Here is a 24052-nt window from a genome sequence, read left to right as displayed (position 1 = left end):
TTAGAATGTCTGTATCCTCTTTAAGGTCACGTGTATTTGACTAAATGGGATATTTACATTTTCCTCTCTTTTTAATCGGTTTTCCAGTTGTGTTCGGCATTCAAAAATGCTATGACAAACAGCTGTCTGGCCTAAGTCAACAAAAAGTGTTATATAATTTGATATTTCGTTATATCATTACACTTCAGTTGTCTTGATTTTATCTAAAAAAGTATGTTTTAAACAATATTTGATTTAATAAAGTCACAACCAGACACATTTATCAACAGCTCATCCAACCATGCAACCTTGCTTTGTACAATGAAACCCACCCCCACCCGAAAAAAAATAAGGTAAATTGAATTGATTACAGACTATCCTCAATGTAGGGATAAACTAGTCACAGGTGTTTTTGTGAGAAAAAAAAATCATGACATGTCAAGAAAAATTATTATTATTATTATTATGTCAAGAAAGATTTAAGTGTTTTTGTTTTTGTTTTTTGTTTTTTTGGAACAAGATTCCAAGAAGATAACAGTTTTCTGGAAACGTAACATTGAATTATCTCAAATAAAAATTGAGAACATTGCACATAACAAAGCACATGGGGTAGAAATGTTGTCAGTGACGGGAACCCATCCACTTCAAGTCTTCAATTCCATGCCTTCACATTTGATAGAATGTTTCTGGATGAGATGCTAATCCAAAACCCAAAGGCCATTCATTCATGCAGGAAACCACCGGATCAGTCACATGCGGTAGTCACATGAATCTCTGCTTCTGCAAGAAGGCAAGCTTGTGATAGACACAAACAGATCGTCTCTGTTTGCAGTCGGCCAATTGAAAGGGACCTCCTGCCCCTTACGATGACCTCAAATTCAAGAGCTCTTCCTCATCTTGTAAACATCTGCGAGGCCATGTGATTATCACATTGGAGTGAAGGAATTGGAATGTGAGGGTGGAGCTGTCGCCAGTGACTTTTGGAAAATAGGCATGAGTGAAGATTGGCAGTCATTGTAATGTGTGTTTTGGGTAATGGGAAGGTAGAGCTAAACCAGTGCGGTGACATCTTTTGCATCTTTAAAAGACATAAGATTAATTAGGGATAATTGAGTGTCACATGAAAAGCCAAGCACTAAAAATAATACTGAAAGCAGTTCTCGGAAGAAAAGTGTAGGTTTCCCAGCGGACTGCTCACAAATTATTACAAAACACTACATTCGAGAACTTCAATGACACGGTTTATTTATTACTTGACCTCTGTGCGTGTGCGTGTGTGTGTGTGTGTGTGTGTGTGTGTGTGTGTGCGTTTGTGTGTGTGTGTGTGTGTGTGTGTGTGTGTGTGTGTGTGTGTGTGTGTGTGTGTGTGTGCATATCTTTGTGTGTGTGTTCATATGATTGTAACATCTCAGTGGTAATAGCCCCTCCCCCTTCCTGTACATAGGCATACACTGAGTTAAGAATACACAGGTGACCAAGATCTCAGTGAAATGGTGAAAACAACAAATAAAAAGTCAAGCAGTCCTTGGTTGATGTAAATGGGATTTGCTTTTTTTCATAAAAGCATTCCTTTCCAGTCAGAAAAACTCTCCATTACTCCGTAATTGGAATTCGTCATTGAATGAGGCGTACAAACCACTGATTACACAGTTTTCGGGAAAACATTTTTTCTGTTGTATATAGTTTCATATATAGTTTTATAGATATATATGTATATATAGATTGATATTAATTCAAACATTTTTAAAATAGCACAGTAAACACTTCACACATGATAAAAACTACTGAATGTATATGATTGTTATGTATAGGCCGAGGGCATTAAATGAATCACATCCTATTGGTTTTCACTTCACTTCCATGAATCGACATTAGTTCAGGACTTCGAACATTCTGGTCATGGGTGACTTGACCTTGAAGCTGGCTTTCAGTAGCAAAAAGTCAACCAGTAAAGGACTGAAACTCTGCATTGCTGTTTGCATCTCAAACTTGTCATATGTATGCCCCTATATTTATGCACACGTGAACCACACGGAAATAAACTAAAATGGAAAAACCTTCAAAATTGTACAGATGACGGCTGAAGAAACCTTCTCATCGATGGATCACTCCTGTACGACTGAGAGCTTACACAGACGTAAAACGGAGAAGGTAAATAAAGTCAGTCAAAAAAAGGAAACACAGAATTTGTAGTCCACTCTCTGTGTCCTTTTTTTCTGTGCCATCAAAGACCTGAATGGTGCCTGCTAGTCCTCTCGCACACCCAATGTCGTTGTTTTTGTACATTTGACTCACTGGTGATCAAAAAGAACCAGCTAAAGGGTTCCACATGACGTTGGTTCTAGTTAATGACGCTTCATGTATGTAAACAGGCACACACAACTCTTCCCGAGTCCAAATCACTTCGGGGAGCAAGCAAGTCCTTTGTGGTCTGTCGTTTTCCTGTTTCACAACTTCTCCACCCTTTATTGATAACTTTAAAATCCCCAAAACATCAAAAGAGAGTGCCAAGCCCAGATCTCAGTCCTGCTGAGAGCAATAAGGCCTTGGAATTCTCCACAGATACTGAAAGATTGACAGCTACTCAGAATTTAATTCTCCTTGCCTCTTTTTGGCAAGCAAAACAGATTTGTCAGTTTGCCACCCGAGAAAACAGCATTAATCCAGAGTTGTTGTCCGGGTTTCTTTTTATATAGTCTTTGTTTGAGGTCTCTATCATGGGTGTGTTGGTCTGTGACTGAACTTCACGCTGTCTCTGACAGATCCACATGGAATGAGCTAGCAAATCCTCTTGCGGGCTGTAAGACAGAGAACAGTCATTAAGAAATGACACAGTTCCCCATGTGGCTTTTTAGCAACAGCTCCAAATACAACTCATTGAAGATTACACACCAGCAAATACTTTTGCTCTTAACCAACATTGTTTGTGCACTATAAAAGTTCCTCAACAGTATGCAATACTAAACGGAAAGAGTGGGATTCCAAACAATGTTAAAGTTTAGCTTTGAGAATACACCCCCGCCCCCCCCAAAAAAGATATATTATGTAATAATACTTTGGAAGAGAATGATTGATAATCATGCTACAAGCAAAAAATGATATCCTCTTGAGCTACACAACTTCTGCTGACCGTTAGAAAAGAAGAAAGAGAAAGCCCACACATAGAAAAGTAAAAAAGCTGATAAAATGTAGTTTGATATTGCACATTTATCATTACCCTTTGAGACAGAAGAGATGAACAACCTTCTATACTTAGTGCAGACTACCTAAAGGGAAATAGCAAAGATTTTTTTTTCCTTCCCACACAAAGCAATTGTTGTACAGGAGAGAAAATGCTTGGCAATTGCTAGGTCAAATACATGTCGTTACCTGAGAGACAGTCCGCAGTCAGCATGCAGTTTCATGGAGGATGGTGGTGTGTATGCTTCTGACTTGAGTGGAAATAACCTCTCTACTGAGTGTGTAGATCGAATCCATTCCGTACTCTTAGAGCTAATAGATTATTCATGCTATGTGGGAGCTCGGAAATGATTTGTTATCATCTCATAATGAATGCTGTAGAACTCTTTGGAGTTGGAATTTCCCTTTCATATTCCAACTGATGTCAACATGATACATCTGAACTTTCCTAACTGAAGATTTTAGTGTTGTTTGTCATCAGTTCTTGCTACATAAGGGACACATTCTTTTACGGAATAGAGATAGATGATGACTTATTTCAATGGATTTAAAAGCACGTGTTAAATGGGGATTCAATGAAGTTATAAATTATAAACAGCGTTCAGATGAATATGTGCAAAGATTAAACAAATAAAAACAGGAGGTGAGATTAATGCAGATGACCTTTACTTAGAATATACATATAAGCAACAGATAAAAAAAATACAAAACAAAAGAAAATAAAAGATAGCTTGTTGAAATTTACACTGGATGGGAGGGAGACAAATGAGCCACAGCAGGTTCATAAGAGTTGGACACTTTCTTGCTTTTTTATTATTATTTTTATATAGCATGATAATCACAGACATTATCTAAAACTAGTGGCGACTTCTATTTCATGGATTTTAAAGAAAAAGCGCATAAGCAATGTTGGATTGCATTTTACATTTGTCAAAAAAAAGATAAATTACTGAACCAGAGAACAATACAACAAACTAAAGTTGCACTTTTAGGCTCCCTAAAAACAGGAGCAGTTTATAGTTTTCCGTCCAATTAGAAAAAGAGGTATTTTCAGCACTCGTCCTTTATTATCTGTTCTGGATGAGACCAAAGTCAAAGGGTCCTAGGGATTTTTTATACTGATACTCACATAAAAAAGTAGAATTGTACGGAAGGGTCCCCCTATCATACTCTTTCCTCTCTAGAGTGCCGGAGCTGTACTGCTGCTGTTGCGGATGGAGGTGGTGGTGAAGACTGTTGTGTGACTGTGACCTTTGACCATCCTTGCCAAAGGTGAAGAATGACCTATCGCTGGACGAAGCGGTGGACGATGTCAAGGCGACTTGGTCGGAGAGGTTGACAGAGGAGGGTACCTCAGTGTCTGGCAGTGTGGCATCCATTCCAGGGACGTGGAGGTTGCTGCGATAGTCTGGCCCCTGGCGTCCATCGGATGGTACAAAAGATGGCATCCAGCAGCGGTCGGAGTGGCCGAGGGCCTTGCACTCTTCTGTGCAGTTGGAGAACAGATCAGCACCTGCGATCAGGTCAGTGAAAGTATAAAGAAGAGATTGTAAGCACAATGGCAACCAAGTGGGAAAATGTTCTAAATAGAGGATGACACAAAGGTGATAACAAAAAAGCGGTTGAAAGTGAATGAGAGAGACAAGTGGCAAATTTGTGGAAGAGGACAAGCACAAAAGAGGAGGATTACTATTGGGTGGCAGTTGCACAATTTATGAATCTTTCATGTTAAAAGACAAAAAAATGATGACAACTATTTATCAAAGAGACAATGCTGACACTGATGAAGCAAAGAGTTTGTTTTCCCAAAACATCATTCATTCTATACGAAATGTGGAAAAACAAAAAAACAAGCGCCCCAAGCACCATCATCTTAAAACACAACCACACGTAAAGAACAACTTCAAGTATCCTAAGAAATGTGACATGAAAAGTATTCATTTGACTGCCACATTATATTTCGTATTCATTTGACTGCCAAATTATATTTCAGTGTCAATCATCTTGATAGAACCAGACACTCCGTAATTGACATAGGGTGACTGCCAAAAAGCAAACTTTCATGCAAAAATAAAGATTATATTAACACGGGAAGTGATATAATAGAAGCAGAGGCATGAAAGGGATCCAATTTATGTTAATTACGGTCTCTTAGAGAGAATAAAGGGAGGAGGGTGGTGGAATAAGTGTGTGAGTGAGATTATAAAGGGGGAGAATTTTTTGAGAAAAAAAGAAACATGAACAGAGTCATCATAATAATTACACCCTGCAGACAATTTTCTCCTGTGCAGATTGGATTAGTGTTTCTTCGTGTTTTCCCCTGTGCCATGGTAAAATGCAGGAAAGCAATAGGAGAGTGTAATCAAAGAAGGAGACAGGAGGTTCAGGGCTAACATCGTGGAAGGGAAAGGCAACGGGACAGAATGAGAAAAAGAAAAAGGGGCCGATGTACAACCTCTCCACTACCCATCTCCCCAGAGACCAAAATGGCTTGCCGTCAAAAAGACTGCAACTGCAGAAATGCAGGCTGGTGAACACGGGAAGGCATGACATTACATCTATTGTATTTTTATCCAAAGTGATGGCGTACCTATTGATCTGACCAGTTAATGCTTAGAAATAAAATTGTTACATAAACAAATGCAGAGTGCTCTATGTGTACATATAGAGTTTTCTGTCCTCTGGACAAACAGAAACACCTCAGACACTAACACAAATACTGTATACAGTATATACATAGTATATGTACTTTTCCTTTCAGCTTTTCCCTTTAGTTATATACAGTGACACCTTGGCTTACAAAATTAATTGGTTCCCAGACAGAATGTGTAAGGCGAAAAGTGTGTATCCCAACTTTTTTTTCCCATAGGAAATGAGAATAATCCATTCCCAGGTCTCCATAAAATATAATTTTGAAATAAATATGCCTTAAAACTAAACGATCGGACACCGTATATGTCCACGATCGGACATCGTCGGACATCGCTTATGTCACAACATACCTTATTCTATGTATAATAAATGTGCTATTGTATTGTAATGAAAAAAATACACTGCACTGTATAATAAAGTCACTTTATTTACATTTGTGATGGCTCTAAATTGACACCTGTGACTTTCTGACTTGTAAGATCTGACGAAACTGTAGCATCACATTATCATTCATCATGTTGATGATTCTCATAGCCTTTTCTGGATGGAACTGTTCAATAAAAGCCTGGACATCAACTCATGGATGGCCTGCTTCTGCTTGTCCTATTGAAGGCAAATCAAATCCTCTGTGTTGAGGACCTCATTATGGTCAGCAACAAGCTCCTCGATGTCATCTGCATCCACTTCGAGTCCCGTAGGTGCTGGTAGAGATTTTATTACAACCAAAAGCGCAAGTCAGATGATTCCACAGACGCGGAATAAAATGCGACAAAAGAAGGCGGGCGCGGCGATCCGTCCAGCACATTAGCGATCCCGGAAAGCACCAAACTTACGCGATCGCGGCTAACAATCACCTCCGGCAAAGCAAACTGTTGGACTTGCCAGCACAAGCGTCGTAATCATGTCACTGCTGAGGTGACAGCGACTCGTTGAAACGAAATGAAATTGAGTGTCTTCTTCGGCTGGCGGAGGTCATGAGCGGCAGCCCCGCCCCAGCTGTCAACTCGCACGTGACAATTTCGATGTCATTAGTCATGTGAAACCATTGACTAAATAAGGCCTTTGTGTAAAGCTTTTAGGCGAAGGATGGTAGCAATGTTGAACGGTACCGCGCTCTTTATTTGCAGAATGGTCGTAGAAAGTTACTCTGAGGGAAGTGACACACAGCATGAGAGATGTGTCAGGATATATATATATATATATATATATATATATATATATATATATATATATATATATATATATATATATATATATATATATATATATATATATATATATATATATCCTGAATGAAATCCCTTTTTTATTGTACACAAAGGTAAATCTCTGTGGTCGATGGTGTAGTGGTACCTGCCTGAATTGTGTGTCGGCACTGAGTTCCCACTCAGTGTTAGTGCAAATGTGAGTGTATATGGAGGTTTGCCTCGACAAGTGCCCTGTGACTGTCAGACGACCAGTTCAGGGTTTATTCCACCTTTCGCCCAGAGTCATTTGGGATCGGTCCTGCAACCCTCTTCAGCAGTGTTGAAAAATTACCACCATTTATCCTGGTGTAAGTAACAATGGCCATCGCCGAGGAAGGCCCCTGTATTTGTTTGCATTATGTATGTAAAAATGCTGCTCGTGTAATTCAGGACACAAGGGAAGCAAGGCAGGCCATGTGACCGCAGTGGCCATGAAGTCAGATGAGACACAAGGCTCCAAGACAATCAACAGCATGGGCCACAACAGAGGCGGGAGTCACAGATTTTCAGGGCAGTAAAGCCGCCGGAGCCATGAGGAACAGAAAGAATCAGTGCAAAAAACACAGATGGAGAGTGCAATGGCCAAAACCAGACAAGGGGACACTGCAGATGGAACAGGGAGAGTAGGTGAGGAATAATATACAAATAATACGTCTTTAGGGGTTTTCTGTTGTGCAATCATTTGCTTAAAAATGGCACTGTTTTATATTACTATGAGTATTTGACCTTTTTATTCCCATTACCAAAACTATGGAATGTGAACTCACATTTAGAAGTCCATGATTTTCATGATATACTGTAACTATTACACAATACATATGAATCATAATAATTACAAGCACCAACATGCTACTGCAAAATGCTCTATCAATGAGATTGAGTTAGATTTTAAATTATTTGTTGACGTTTTCCTGTGCTGATCTCCTCATTTGAATCTCCTCGGTGCCATTGTGCAGGTAAGTGGCATCTCATCTCATCTCATTTTCCGTACCACTTATTCCTCATTAGGGTTGCGGGGGTTGCTGGAGCCTATCTCAGCTGTCTGCGGGCACGAGGCGGGGGACACCCTGAATTGGTTGCCAGCCAATCGCAGGTCACACAAAGACATACAACAGTCACTCTCACACTCACACCTCGGGACAATTTGGAGTGGTCAATCTGCCTGCGATGCATGTTTTTGGAGTGTGCGAGGAAACCGGAGGACCCGGAGAAAACCCACGCGGGTCCAGGGAGAACATGCAAACTCCACACAGGGAGGCCGGACCGGGACGCGAACCGGCGACCTCTGCACTGTGAAGCCAGTGTGCTAACCACTCGACTACCGGGCCGCCCCACCTTCAACTTAAAATATATAAATTTTAATGAAATCAGAGGCAACAACGGGTCATTGTACTCTGGAGAAGAAGAGTAAATATAGTGCACAAAGCCTCTGCGACCTGAAAGGGTTCTTTGCCTGTCAGCTTGCTCTTAACCAACAGCGACATCAACACATATGTTTGCAAACACACAGGCTTAAAAGTACTCCCATGCCAAGTTATGTAAATGCTTGGAAGCAAACAGACAAACCGGCCATGTGAGCATGACACCCAGTGGCTGTTGATCCTCATGAAGCACCTTCACTTCCTCGGGCAGGAAGCAAACAACAACCAAAACAGTGAGTGGCAATGACAGTCCCTGCCAACAGCGCTCTCCCTCATCATGACCTCATCCGGCAAACACACACACACACACACACACACACACACACACACACACACACACACACACACACACACACACACACACACACACACACACACACACACACACACACACACACACACACACACACACACACACACACACACACACACACACACACACACACACACAAACTTGAACACATGCAAGGAGGTAAACAATGCTACACAATGCAATGACAATCAACTTTCTAATAAGCCATCAGCACATTTCCCCTTGACTATTTAGTTTGTCATTACATTGCAGCGTGTTTCAGAAATCCCATGTTGCAATGATTCGACTAATTACGCCGCCTGACATACAGCAAGTGGGAGCTGAAGAAAATAAGGGGAAAAATGAGCCAAATGTTTGAATGCTCTGTGTGGGTACCCAGATTAGACGCTCTCAACCCACACCTCCCCTTCCCCAACCGTGCCCTGCATTCACCCCTGTGTTCTTGATTTTCTATCTCGGGGGAAACTTTTCCTCTTAAAAACAAAGAAAGAAATAAAAAACTCCCTGGGTCAATGCTGTCTTCGAGCTATACTATATACAAATAACGTGATTTCTTCTTTGTTCCAAACAGAATACATAAAGGCATGCCAATATTTGGGCAGCAGCTCAAGACCGCAGGAGTGTAGCAAAGCCTCCTTGCACAACCAGCCCAGTGATGAGAACGCCACAGACCTCCCTGGGCAAAAACAGAGCAAGATGGCTGCCACTCTACCCAGAAATGACAGACAGAGAAATTGTTGTGAGCCTCGCAGAGGCAGCTACTAAATGTTTTGATGGAGATTCCATATGGCTGCTTGCCCATGCGCTGCCGGGTTGATTAATCTGCCCCCTTACTGTACAGGCTCATAGTGACCGCTGGTTATTGATCTCTGGCTTGTGTGTTATTTGAATGCAATGAGATTTGCTGGATACGTTTTAATGAAATCAATACAACTTGCGCAAAATTGTCACATCTGCCTCCATTGTTTGCAAAAAATGTATATATATATATATATATATATATATATATATATATATATATATATATATATATATATATATATATATATATATATATATATTTTTTTTTTTTTTTTTTATATCCATCCATTTTCTGCATAGCTTGTCCTGATGTACCATTGAGGTGAGATAGGGCTGAATTGTCTCTATATTAAATTCGTATTGCCTGTGAGCAAAGGTTGATACCGAACCCAACTTGCTAAATGCCTTTGACATATCACTGACAAGGAAACACGATGCCAGCTACTAATTCATAATCATCAATCCTTGCCACGGTGATATAATTGCCCCATTTGTCATGCCGTTCGTTCTCGCGAAAATGTCATCACGATGATAATTTTTGTTCTCCCTACCATCTCACAGTATCAGCATCCGTGTCTGAGATGCCTTTTTTTCCTTTGTTCACTCAATTTCCTATTAGGGAGACAAGAGGGCTAATGGAGAGTAGACAGCACCATATTGGAATAAAACAACCTGAATGAGGGTGTGGGCTCGATAAGGTTGTGACAGTCAATCACTTGCCGTCGGGATACTGACACAGCATTGTTTCACGGCAGACACACTATGTTCCAGAAAGCTATTTGCACACTTTTAAAAAGCATCTGGAGAGAATCGCACTGAAACAATCCCTTTGATTTAAAACAACATCAAGAGCCTTATTTTCTAAGGTGTCAAAAAGGGTAGCTGTGCGGTTAGCAAATGCAGGTGCGGGTGATGATATGCCAACTGCAGATGGTTTTCACTTGATTTTAAATATTCAGAGACATACAAAAGGGGACATTGTGATGCGCGGCCCTGTGAGGACAACCTGCCTCTAAACTCCCTTTGATAATTGCTATGCAAAGGCTTCTGAAATGAATTACTGCTCAGCCAAGTGTCGCGGAGATCCAACGTGTGGGGGAAACAGAATGAAGGATGAGACTCTGCCACACATGCGAGTCACATAGCTCTTTGGATGTGAACACACTAGCAAATTTGCTTAACCAGACAAACTGTAGAAGTACACAAAACGGATGGTAGGTTTATGATGCTTTTCACTCGCTTGGTGCATTCTCTTCAAGGAAACATGCTCTTCAGCAAAAAATCCATGTTAGCCAACACACATACAGACACGTGCACACACACACACACACACACACACACACACACACACACACACACACGCACACGCGCGCGCACACGCACACACACACACACACACACACACACACACACGCACGCACACGCACACACACACACACACACACACACACACACGCACACGCACACGCACACACACACACACACACACACACACACACACACACACACACACACACACACACACACACACACACACACACATTGCTCATATTAGACAAGGAGACGAAATGTATTATAGTACGGATGTCCACTGAGTCAAAAAAAAAAGGCACATCCAGCACCTATAATGCAAGAATCCATGAGATCAAGATGTAAAATGCAATGTAATACATCATATTTTTGGTTCAAATCAACTGTTTTTTTTAACTAAACCTCAGTTATTTGTGTAAAAACTCACCTACTAATATTGGTCATGTGACAAAATTAAATAAACTAATATTGACAATGTCACAAAAAAAGATTTTTAAAAACTATATTTTAGTTTTACTTTCAAAATATGGGCCGTAAGCTTTTTGAAAGTGAGATCTACTTTGTTTGATTTATTCTGCAAGAACACGTTTTCTGAAACTATTTTCAATAATCTGATTATGTTCATAATTAATGTCTGCTCATATCCATTTATGTGAAGACACTGACTATGGTAACAATTACTCACAATAATTGTGAAACAGATACAGTAAATATTGACATGGAACGCTATATCTATAAATCTCTGCTCGCGGTTCCATGTTCAGATGATTGCTTCTTCAAAATTCTTCGAAAATTGCATTGTCACATCCCGTGTGGTCCTTGGGGCTGACACCAGGTTGGTGATCTCCGGTATACAATGTTTCTTTAATGTTATATTCATACATCAAACTCCACTTAACCAAAACTTTTGTGAAGGACCGTGAACACTAATTACACGTACACACACATTTCATGTCCTTCACCAAACTTAGTTTCAAACTTCAAAGCCTGAAGGCAAGAGCTTGCATTGTGAGTATCCGCTAATCTTTTGCCTACACTTCATTCAATCACAAATCAAATTTTATGATAGTCAAATTCCATTTGTGATTGAATCGACAGGGGTGGCGGAGCTGATGGCTACTAGATTGCTTTATTAACGTATAACTGCCATTTTGTTTTTCCAGTGTGGATCCAGCAGCTTTGGACCACTAAACACCTAAATGTGCATTGGCCCAGCATGCTACAAAGCAGCATACTTATACGCTTCTCTACTGATTGATATTTCTTGGCTGCCTCAGGAGCTCTGGCCCCATTGATATGACCTGTGCTTGCAGCGAAGTATTTTTTTATTATTTATTTTTTTACACTGGACATTATCATCATCATCACTGTAATTATCATTAGCGGAATTGTGATGTGTGTGTGATAAACTGTAAAGTCATTTTGGAAGATGTTTATCAGCATCTCAAATGCTATTGTGCGGTTTTTGGATGACACTTTGTGGTTTTTCATGATTGAAATGATCAAAAGTGACAATTATAATCACTTTTGAAGGAGCGTTCTTCATTTGCGATCATTCAAATCTAATCCCTCAGGAATAGCGGTGGTCCACAGTATACACCTGGCAGAGAGCCAAGTAATTTGGCTACAAAAAGAATCTGTTAAGCTGTACGCTACTTAATACACTCCTAATATGGATAGATTTTATTTAAAAAGAGTACAAAAACACAGATATAATTTACATAATTTGCCATAAAAAAATCTAGTGGCATATTTCTACGCACATCCACACTGACTTGGGAAGTTTGTAAAACTTAAATGCCCGCTCGTTTAAAAATTGCACACATGTGCAAATAAAATATAAATATTGTAGAGTATATATGCTCTTAGAATGGTGCCAAACTGCATCTGAGGATACTGTTAAGACTTCCTCAAAATTTCTCTCTCTCTTCATGTAAAAAGTTACACAAACGTGATGGTACAACCATCTTCCTCAGCAGCATTGAATTATCCTATCAAGACTAAGTTGTCATAAAACATTGCCAAGGCTATATTTCTTGCTTCTGCTTTGTTCAACAGAACTGCTGACAGTGTTATAAAGAGTCAAATATTTAAATCTCTACTGCTGCCTTTATGATTTACACGGCGTGACCTTCCTCAAGTGTTCGATAAGCAAGAGCAGAGCGTTACACTATCGCGTGCGTGTAGTTGGCTCTCTGTCTTGCCTCAGGTGATAAATAATGTCAAATGCCATAGAGCTCAATGCGTACAGTTCACTATCCTACAACATAGATCCAACAAAGTCTAGTTGATATTCCCAGCACCGATGCGATATTTGGCAGACTCTGGTCTAGACGAAGGTCTTATATGAGATGTATGGAGAGAAGCCTCAAAGGAAAAGGGCAACTCGATATGAAATGTGATTTACTATTGCTTCTCCGTTTGTATGACTCCACTTGGATCGATAAACAGGTACAACCGTAATCGAATGTGTGTGTTATTATGTTTGCATAAACATAATGACTGCTATGGTAAAGGACCTAAAAGAAGTGCTCGTCAACACTGTAGCCCTACTTCTTACTCTCAGTACAATTATGGAAAAAAACTCAATAGCAATATGTTATCTGTGTGATAAACAAAACATACACTTTCATAAAAAACATATACTTTGATAGAGGTGAAGAAGCATGTCCAGGCAAGCTAGAACGGCTGGAGAAAAATGTAAGGTGTGATGTGTGATAGAAGGGTTTCAGCTAGGATGAAAGGAAAAGTATATAAAACGGTGGTGAAACCAGCCATGATGTTTGAACTGGAGACAGTGCCACTGAAGAAAAGACAGGAAGCAGAGCTGGAGGTAGCAGAGCTGAAGATGTTGAGGTTTTCTTTGGGAGTGACCAGGTTGGATAGGATCAGGAATGAGTACATTAGAGGGACAACTCATATTAGTGGCTTTGGAGAGAAAGTCAGAGAGGCCAGACAGAGATGATTTGGACATGTCCAGAGGAGAGAGAGTGACTATATCGGGAGAAGGATGCTGAGCCTTGATCTGCCAAGCAGGAGACCAAGAGGAAGACCGAAGAGGAGGTTCATGGATGTTATCAAAGAGGACATGAAAGTCGCTGGTGTGAGAGAACAGGATGCACAAAACCGGGTGAGGTGGAGGATACTGATTCGCTATGGCGACCCCTGAAGGGAAAAGCCGAAAGGAAAAGAGGAAGAAAAACATATACTTTGATTCATAGTAAAAATGACACGTGTTTACACTTGGAGTTTGTAATGGCTCTATTTGGATGTTAGATAATGAATCCCTTTCCACATCTTTGAAAAATGCAGGTGCATTGTTGGCCCGTTAAATGTGCAACAATGGCAGTTTGAGCTCATCAGAAAATCGCCTACAGAGATGGAAGGTCAATGTTCATGTCCCGCTGAGGAAAAAAGGAAAAATAAAATTGCATCACACATTCTTAGAGCTGGTCAGCTTCCTGGCGACTGTTGAGGTGCCCTTGACCAACACCCACGCCTTTCCAAACACACTCACCAATTCCCTTTCACACACACAAGCACATGTTGAAGTGACGCAACAGAACTTTCATGCATCCTTATACTATGACGTTGCTCCTTGTGAGTGATTGTTTTCTCTGTGTGACGTGCAACATGACCAATTCCTTTTGAGGAATTTATAAGTCATAGGGGGATGTAAATTTGATTTTGATTAAATTTGATTTTCCGTTCTCAATTTAGATTGTATTCAATTATCAGTTTTACAGTTCCCAATTGATTCAATTGCCTTTTTTTTTAGTTAGATTTTTTTTTTTATCAACTTGATTTTATCAATTGATTTTTTTAATGAACAAATTATTTTACAACTAAAATAGGCTCTAATTTTAACATTATTATTATTAGGAACTCTGTATATTTACACAAAAAAATAATAAACATATTTTTGACTGATTAACCACATTTTTGTCTTTTGAGTTGTTTAGTGCCGGAATGAAATGTGAAACTATTGTATCATAGATTTGACAGTTATGCATTTGTAATAAAACAAAATCCAATAGATTTTCTTTGATTTTTAAGGTTAAATTGGATTTTCCCTCATGTGCCCTTTTTGTCTTGAGCTGTTTTCGTCATCTGCCCCCTTGTATTTAACCAATCTTGTCTTGTCACTTTACTTGTATTAAAATCTGCGAGTTTGTTCGTCACTGTTGGACCATTGTGTGCACGTCTGCTGACTGCTGCATTCACTATGTCCAACATACAGTAAAGTCTCGTTATATCGATATTCAAGGGAGTCCGAAAAAATATCGATATAACCGGGACTATCGATATATCCGACCCTGTTTGCATGTAATTTTCTCCGTGCGTGCATAGAAATAGTATCGATATAACCGGGACTATCGATATATCCGATATCGATATAACGAGACTTTACTGTATTTTTTTTCTTTTTAAACATGTACAATGAAGTTTCAAAGAACTCACCAGTAGAGTGTCCCCGGTTTGTGGCATCGTGGTCACTGTCGCCTTGTTCACTATCACCATGACCACTGTCTTTAGAGCTCACAATGTCTGCTTCTTGGAATGCCGAACTGGAGAAAAGAGGAACAATATAGCCATACAGAAGTCACAGAAGTACGAGAGAACAAAACCGATTCATGGATGGAGACAAAGGTCAAGATATAATATTGCAAGGGGGATTACAGGAGAGAGAGGAAAAAGAAAGAGAGAGAGAGATGGGGGAGAGAGCGAGAGAGAGAGAGAGAGAGAGAGAGAGAGAGAGAGAGAGAGAGAGAGAGAGAGAGAGAGAGAGAGAGAGAGAGAGAGAGAGAGAGAGAGAGAGAGAGAGAGAGAACTACACAGGACTGCATCACGATTCTAAATTGGATGTTACACATGGCATGTAATGAAATCCAGTCTTAGAGCTTTAATAAGCAGCGCTCTGCCAGTTATGGGACTGGTGCCAAATTGAAGAGCTACATTACGGACACATTGGGAACTGTGTAGTTTCTCAGGGCCGCAATTAATGATGCAGAATCCACGAGACTAATACTGATGGGTGCAATATTCAATTTTATAGATGTGTGAATAAACTGGTTCCCTTTGGCCAGCTGGATGTTAGCAGTCCTCAGGTAAAGAATGGTTATGTGATTTGCCTTGCTCAGCACATTTTGTGTGTGTTTCCGTGTGTATGTGTGTGTCTGTGTGTGTGAGTGTGTGTGTGTGTGTGTGTGTGTGTGTGTCAGAAAGTGAGAAAATGTGCTCTTCACTACCTGTTCACACGTCTTGGTCTGTCAACCAGGTAGGTAAGCTCCGCACGTTGGTGTTTATTCTAATAAATGTGAAAAAGATAGAACATGTCATCTCAACTAAAAATAGACAACTATTAGAGAAACACACGTGACCATGAATACATATATTGGCATAGCTTGTTACAAACTAGTTAAGTGGGTGGCGTCAGCGGTACGAGATGGTGAATGCGTCCACTTGCACACACGCATCCACTTAATGACTGGGTGAGAAGAGAGCAGCGGAGAGTGCTTTAGGAGGCGATTGAATGTGTAAATGATTGAGCCGGCCTACGCTGGGACTGAACAACCTTTGTTCACGCTGCTGCCATGCTGGGTCGTGCAGAGAATACTTAAATAAAGCGCGGTAAAGGCAAGAGTGTGCCACACCGCAATCAACAAAAAAGCTTCAAGTCATCGAAGCTCTCCGGTGCAAAATGCACAAGCTGAGTATAAAATGGGGCCGCCAACTCACTTATCTCCTTTCATCTAATGTTTGCCGCCCCAATATATTTTTTGCACTTCGAAATCGCACTTTAAAGAACAAGGAACATATCTATGCCTTCACATAGCGAGTGTGTTTCTTAATTACTTTTTTACAGCAAAAATTCGAAGAAATACATTTTAGGTTGAATAATTTCTTTGAATAAAACTGCCTGTGAAGATGTTTTCAACCACATAGACATAGAGTATTAACCTCAAATAGCCTTGCAATTACATTGTGCAATCACGGGATACACAGGACAGGCACAGGCTGTCTTTCTGCGTCAGCAAATAAAAACAATACTTCTGTGACTGGCTATATTGTGCCTCTTTTCTCCAGTTCGGCATTCCTCTGTATATATATATATATATATATATATATATATATATATATATATATATATATATATATATATATATATATATATATATATATATAGTAAGACAGGAAAACAACTCACTTAATTGCTGTCTCCTTTATCTGACGAGTAAATAAAAACTCAAAGGCCACAGGAGATTTAGCAATTTTACAATCACCATTAGGCATGACAATGATTAAAGGCCACAGAGCAAAACAGGCAATGCAATTTTCATCTTCTGAAGGGCTTTCGTTTGACATGAATCGAATGGAAAAAACAAAACAGATATGATTGAGTGATTATTTGTGTCGATATAATCAAGTTAAATGTGAGCAAAATCATGGATCGGGTCTGATAATCTAGCTGCTCACCTCACTGGACAGAATGCTGCCATTGGATATGATGTCCGGTTGTTGGTTGCTGTAACCAGTAACTAAGGCGCCGCACGGGTTGGTGTGATCCGTATCAGTGCTTCGTGAGGGGCTGCACGGTTTTAGGAACATCAGATCGGTTTTGGCAGATTCTGGTGTCAGACACACTTGGTAGCAGTAGGAGTTCTGGTTCTGGTGGTGGTGGGAGCCAAATCCACCTCCAACACTCCCCACTCCCGATTCCTCCACGGGCACTTGCCCCACGGGCCCAACACCTGATGTCACGTTGGTACTCTGAACCAACATGATGTCGGACTTACTCAGCTTCTTTTGCTTGCGGCCTCGAGCGTGCCTGCTGCAACAGGAGCCGCAACACATGCAACAGTCACCAGCGAATAGGCAAGTGTTCAGGTTGAGTTTTTTGTCCTTTTGGCAACGCACGGCCAAGACAATCATTGCCAAGAGAAAGATGAAGGATACAGAGCCCAGGGCTATGATGAGGATAAGCGTCAGGTCAAGGGAGGTCTGCTTTGCCTTGGAGGCAGAGCCACGATCCCCACCGCGACCTTCGACCATGGTGTCCACTAATATCACACTCACACTGGCTGAGGATGAAAGGGGGGGCTGCCCGTGGTCCCTCACTTCGATTAGCAGGTTATAATGGCCCTGAGAGTCCCGCTTGTTGGAGATCCGTCGGGCGGTCCTCAGCTCTCCGGTTCTCCAGTCCATTCGAAACATGCCCATCTCGTTGCCTCGCAAGATGCTGTAGGAAAGCCGTGCGTTTTCGCCATCATCGGCATCCATGGCCACCACGCGTGTCACAAGGTAGCCAGGCTCAGCAGAACGTGGGAGGGGCTCCTGAGCAGTACCGTTTTTACCAATAGGGGCGAAGACAGTTGGTGCATTGTCATTTTGGTCCACAATGACGACGTTGACGGTGGCGTTTGAGAAGAGCTCAGGTGTTCCTGTATCCTTTGCCTGGACCATGAAGCTGAATTCTTTGAGCTGCTCATAATCGAAAGAGCGCAGGGCGTAAAGGTAACCGGTTTCCTGATTTATGGAGACATAAGTGTCCACAGACATGCCCTGTATGTCACACTCCAATATGGAGTAAGTAATAAGAGCATTCTGTCCAATATCGGGGTCTAAAGCGCTCACGGCATGAATGAAAGCCCCAGGCACATTATTCTCAGTCACATACACGTCATAAACCAACTGCGTGAAACGCGGCAAGTTGTCATTCTCATCAGAGACGTGTACTTTTATGGACTTGCTGGCGGCAAGAGCGGGCTGCCCCTTATCTTTTGCCACCACCGTGATCATGTACGACTCAGTAGTCTCTCGGTCCAACGGGCCGTCCGTCACGATGGTATAGTAGTTTTTAAACGATGACTTGAGCTTGAAAGGGACATCTCCCTGGATCTCGCAACTCATTAACCCGTTCTCTCCTGAGTCCCGATCAGAAACGCTGAAAAGTGCAATCACGGTGCCTTGGGCGTCCTGCTCGCTCACGGACTCGGTCACAGTGCTAAAGCCAATCTCTGGCGTGTTATCGTTCACGTCCACAAGTTTTACGAGCACTTTGCAATGAGCGGGGACCGCATTCGCTCCCAAATCTTTTGCCTGCACATAAAGCTGGTGCGTGCTGCTCTCCTCGTAGTCCACCTCACTGGCCACCTCGATCCTGCCCGTCCTGGCATCGATGCTAAATAAGTCTTTAATCCGTGGGGTATTGTGGTTGCTGAATGAATAAATAATTTCCCCGTTTTGCCCCTCGTCGACATCAGTGGCATTGAGCTGAATGACTTGGGTGCCCACGGGGGAATTTTCTCGCAAGTTCACGTTGTAGACAGACTGGTCGAATGTGGGTGCGTTGTCGTTAGAGTCGAGAACTTTAACGACCAGGAGCGCGGTTCCCGTGCGCTGCGGGTTGCCCCCATCTACCGCGGTGAGCACATATCGGTGCACAGCCTGCTGCTCCCTGTCCAGAGGCTTCTCCAGCACGAGTTCAGCGAACTTGTTCCCATCACTCTGGGTCTGCACATCCAGGTAAAAATTGTTATTATTGGTGATGGCGTATGTGCTGAGGGCGTTTGCCCCTACATCCGGGTCAAAGGCATTCTCCACTGGGAAGCGTGTTCCGGGGATGGCACTCTCGGTTATTTCTACCGAAATGTCCGTCTCTGGAAAACTGGGTGGATTGTCGTTGATATCCATCACTTCAATTTCGACGCGAAAGAGTTCCAACGGGTTCTCCAAAAACACCTCCAGGTGCAGCAGGCACGGGATGGTCTGCTTGCAGATTTCTTCCCGGTCAATTTTCTCCCTCACCACAAGCGCACCATTTTCTAAATTCATTTCCAGATAGGGTGTCCGGGAACTGGGCACAGTCTGGAACCGGCGAGCGGAAAGTTTGGTTATGTCCAGCCCCAAATCCTCGGCGATATTCCCAACCACTGTCCCGGGCTCCTGCTCCTCTGCCACGGAGTAGCGGAGCTGAGAGAGCGCTCCGTTCAGAAGGGAGACAAAAAAAAGCAAACAAATCATTTTGCTCTCTCCCTCCAAGTGCACTTCAAAGAAAGACAAGGCTGATTAAAAAACGTTACTCCTTAATGTCTACAAGCATTCCACAATTATTTGCCTGGAAAAGGTTTCAAGATTCAAAAAGAAAAAGCAAGAATGAGAGGAAAGGTCTCCCGTTGCTCTACCCCTCCTTGAATTGGGGTAATGTAACATTTCGTAGTGTAGCTGTATGAAGCACAGCCATCTGATCCGTGCGTCTTCGTTTTAATCAATTCCGCACCACACAGCTGTGACTTTCGGCGTCAGGCTGGTTGGTTGGGAGCCAACACTTCCTGTGCGCAAAAACGCACTGACCACTTCTTCATTTAAAAAAAAGTCACCAAAAACAAGAAATCGCTAGCTGGTGGACGAGAGGGAGTTAAAAAACTGTCAATGCAATTTTGACATGAAGACTATGGCGAACAGCGCAACGTTTCTCCGCCTCAACCTTGCCGAGCGAATGTTCATCAGTGTGTCCGTGCGCTCAAAGCGGATGATGTTCTCAGCTCAGCTTTTGTCAGGCGAGTGTGAGCGTCGGGGTTGTTTTGCTTACTGCTTCTTTTCCCACCAGCCAATGGTGAGCTCAAAGACCGCGCGTGATGCCACCTGATTGGGGCTCGGCGACACCAGCCAGCGCCCACACTGGAGCATCTTAACAAAACCATTTAAGCGCAGTTGTTCTCCTCATCTCTTCTTCCTCTCTTCTCATCCAAGCTCACGCTTGGAAGTAACAGAGAAATGAAATGTTCGACACATTCGATGAATTGAGAAAGCTCAGTGCACCAACCACACGTCGAGGAAATGCTGTTTGGATTTAAAGTGTACCTGTTCGATTCAAACTGTCACCATTCATTTATTCTCAAAACAAGTCGATTCAACAACTAGCCGACCCAATGTTGCCGGCAACCATCGGGGAAATTATTTTGCATGTGTTTGCAGTGCTTCTAAACCATGCGCGTGAAGCATCACGCTGCATATATTTCGATGCTCACAGCTCAGCAGCACACCCGAAACATCCAGGGCTGGCAAAGCTTCCCGATTTAACTCAGTGGTGCTTCGTTGCCCTTGTCGGGGTTAATGCCCAACCGGCAGGCTGCATGTTTTGGATCGAACTTACATTTCCGATGTTGTTGAGGAGTTGTCACTAAAACGATTTCCCATCAGAGCACGATCACACATGGGTTGCTTTAATTCTGTTTAATGAAGCATTATGCTTTAGTCCCACCGTGATGCTAATAGCTTGGAGTCTATTAGTTCCCCCTGTCTTCCATTTCTTATCATTAACTCGCCTCACATGCTGGCTTTGGTTGTACTCGCAGTTGCGTCATGTGCTATTTTAATTGACAATGAATATATTTAGGAGGCTTCTGAGAGTGGTTGAGGTAGTACGTGTGAGGTTTTTTTTTGAGAGGGAGATATCAAAGGGAAAGAAAATGGGTGTAATAGAAATTAATTAGCATAAGTCTCTAAATCCAAGTGTAATAGACGGGGTGCAACAATATCGACTAAAATGCAAAGCGACGTGCCCATTGTGGAGTGGATTAAACAGCAATTCTGCATCTCGCTACGCAAGACAGAAGAAACAAAGACCAGACGTTGGATAAATTTTCACCCATGTCTGAGCCAGAGCTGTGTGACTGAATCGAGATGACACTGAAGTGTGATCTCAGAACATCTCTCTCTCCCCCCCTTTCTTTCTCCCTCTGTCATCCTCCTTTCTACCCGCTTGTCAAAGCCCGTTTTAGAGACCAACGACGCCCCCTGGTGTATACATTCATTTGTCATGATCCATTTTTGACCACTAATTCAGCTCTGGGTAACAGATGAGCCTCGGACTTCGATGTATAGCATCCCAATTTGTCCTGATCAATATTTTTCGCCATTTATTTTCATCTCGTTATTTACAAATACACTGTACCGTTTCTATTTCAAGACAGTGCAGGCTAAGAAGGCATCAAATAAAATACATTGCAAAACGTTTCCGACACAGTCTGACAGACTTGACCTGTGATAACGCTGTGTCACTAATGGCTTTTCTCGAGTGAGGAGAGAACAGTCAGTCAGTCAGAAAACATTTCATGAATGCATACTCATGATGATAAACAGGGTCAAACCTTTGAACATACCTGCATCCTTTTAGGCCACATAAAAGAGAAAATTGTTATATACACATAGAGAGCAAGTTGTATGGAGAAAACACAAAATCCTAAAATGGCATGGAGAAGAGACATCATGTTTGATGATGTCCTGTGTCACGGGATAGTACTGACAAGTCCAGAATTTCATGTACCTGTAATTAACCGTTATGTCATCCAGGTACATATTTTAATTTAATTTACAGTAACCATTTGACAACAAAAACAAAAACAGAAAATTCAACAAAACATATTTTCAACATGCTCAGAGGAGACAAAAATTTCTAAGATAGCCGATTCAGTCCATTTGTGATCCTTTCAATGTTATGAGAATGAAAAACGTATCTATTTAGCTACTTTGGACTATTGTGCCACATTATACAATTCTTTGATTGGAAAAAAATGTTTGAGCCAAAAGAACCCATTAAATGAAACTAGAAATACTTCTTTTTAATTGATAATATGTTAGACTTTCAACTATGTCCTTTTTCAGTAAATGTTCAAGGACCGAGTAACTTGTAGCTTCTAAACGCACTATGCCACTAAACTTTCTCCACAAATTCAGCTATCTGCCGATATTTAAAATTTGTTTAAATGAATATTAACAGTAGAGAAGTGGGTGTGACACCATACTCGTGCAAGTCTGTGGAAAGTGAAAATCTGATTCAAGTATTTCTTATGATGTATGATTCTTTTCTAATTCATTAGTGGTTCTGGCATACTCAGGACATTTTTATTTTTTCTGTTAAAAATGTATATATAAAGTGGAATGTCACATTGTCATTCAAAAGATGATTTGGCAAAGTATCTCTTTTGATCATTCATAAAACAATATTTAATGACAACCATCATGCTACCACCAGGAGTACTTTCTAATCATGTGTCAGTCTGTTTCAAACCTATGTAGATGTTTAGAAGAAACAAGTAAAGAAAAAATATTGGATTTTTTTTTTATTTTCATGTTCGACATTTTCCTTTAAACAAAAAAGAGCCAAAATGGCAAATCAATAACCGACAAGCTGTAATATTTGACAATGGCCAATACGACTTTGTTTGTGTCACACGAGAATTTTATGTATCTGGTATTTTTTCTGAAGTCCCAATAGTGAGTCTAACAATTAAATGCTTTTAAAAAATTACAAGAAGGTGTCATGATCTGGTTGGCGACCAACGGGGGGCGCTGTCGGCCGCGCCTACACCTGCACAGGTGCTGGTCGTCCCGATCAGATTGGCGACCAGCGGGTAGCGACGTCAGCCCTGCCTGCAGCCTCGCAGGTGCTGGTCGTTTAATCATTGACACTTAAAAGGACACCCGGCACGATCATCCGGTGCCGGTTCATTGTTTGTTTGCTGCTTGGTTGCTGCATGCATTGTGTATGTGTTTGTTTAACCTTGGCGGACTTTTACTTTTGGTCTTCTTTTGCTACTTTGTATTTTTTCCATTCAGATGATTTTGATGTTTTACATTTTGTTCCTGCTGACTTTATTTTAATACAATTTGTCAAACAACCTCTTGCTCCCTCCTGCCTGCTTTTTGGGATCTGCACTCGCCATCACCACCTCGCAAAACGTGACAGAAGGTACTTTTTAATATTTCAATTAAAACAACCCCCCAAAAAGTATATAGCAGATTTGATATTCATGTGTGAAATATTGTACTAGAATGCTGAAGCCAGGCATTAATTTCCCAAAAAAGGTTTGTCTTATGCAATAACTATATGCAACGTGGCAGGGACGGATGCTGTTTTTTTTTCTCTCTCGAGGCTAAAGTGGGGCTTGACCAAGCCGTAGGATGTGTGAAAAAAGTAATTTATCGACATAGAAATAAAATGGTGAACTCAGGTTCCACAGGTTTCGTCCAGGCCTGTATAATTTAAGACAAGTTATACCCACCTCCCACCCCAAATGCTTTATAGGCATTCATATGTCGAAAAAGTTTGAACACCACTGCCACAGATGATGGCCCAGAGCACA

General features: G+C 41.4%; 1 protein-coding gene across 4 annotated transcripts; it reads right to left on the bottom strand.

Moving 5' to 3' along the window:
• Positions 1–769: 769 nt before the first annotated feature.
• pcdh10a (protocadherin 10a) lies at positions 770–20484 on the bottom strand. Of its 4 annotated transcripts, none has more exons than XM_089006759.1 (5): positions 17382–20484; positions 16154–16212; positions 15366–15472; positions 4512–4672; positions 770–2777 (listed from the first exon to the last, which is right to left on the bottom strand). In XM_089006759.1, the coding sequence occupies exons 1-5, from the start codon at positions 19926–19928 to the stop codon at positions 2724–2726; spliced, it is 2928 nt and encodes a 975-aa protein (XP_088862885.1). In that variant the 5' UTR covers positions 19929–20484; the 3' UTR covers positions 770–2723. The 4 variants fall into 4 exon arrangements, with proteins under 4 accessions (XP_088862885.1, XP_088862883.1, XP_088862882.1 ...); XM_089006757.1 differs by having other exon boundaries at positions 773–2777; positions 4289–4672; XM_089006760.1 differs by lacking the exon at positions 770–2777 and adding an exon at positions 4311–4449.
• Between the last annotated feature and the right edge of the window lie 3568 nt (positions 20485–24052).

This window comes from Hippocampus bargibanti, linkage group LG10, assembly GCF_051943395.1.
Source record: "Hippocampus bargibanti isolate YZ-2025 linkage group LG10, ASM5194339v1, whole genome shotgun sequence".
NCBI lineage: Eukaryota > Metazoa > Chordata > Actinopteri > Syngnathiformes > Syngnathidae > Hippocampus > Hippocampus bargibanti.
This window is presented reverse-complemented; position numbering and strand designations above follow the sequence as displayed.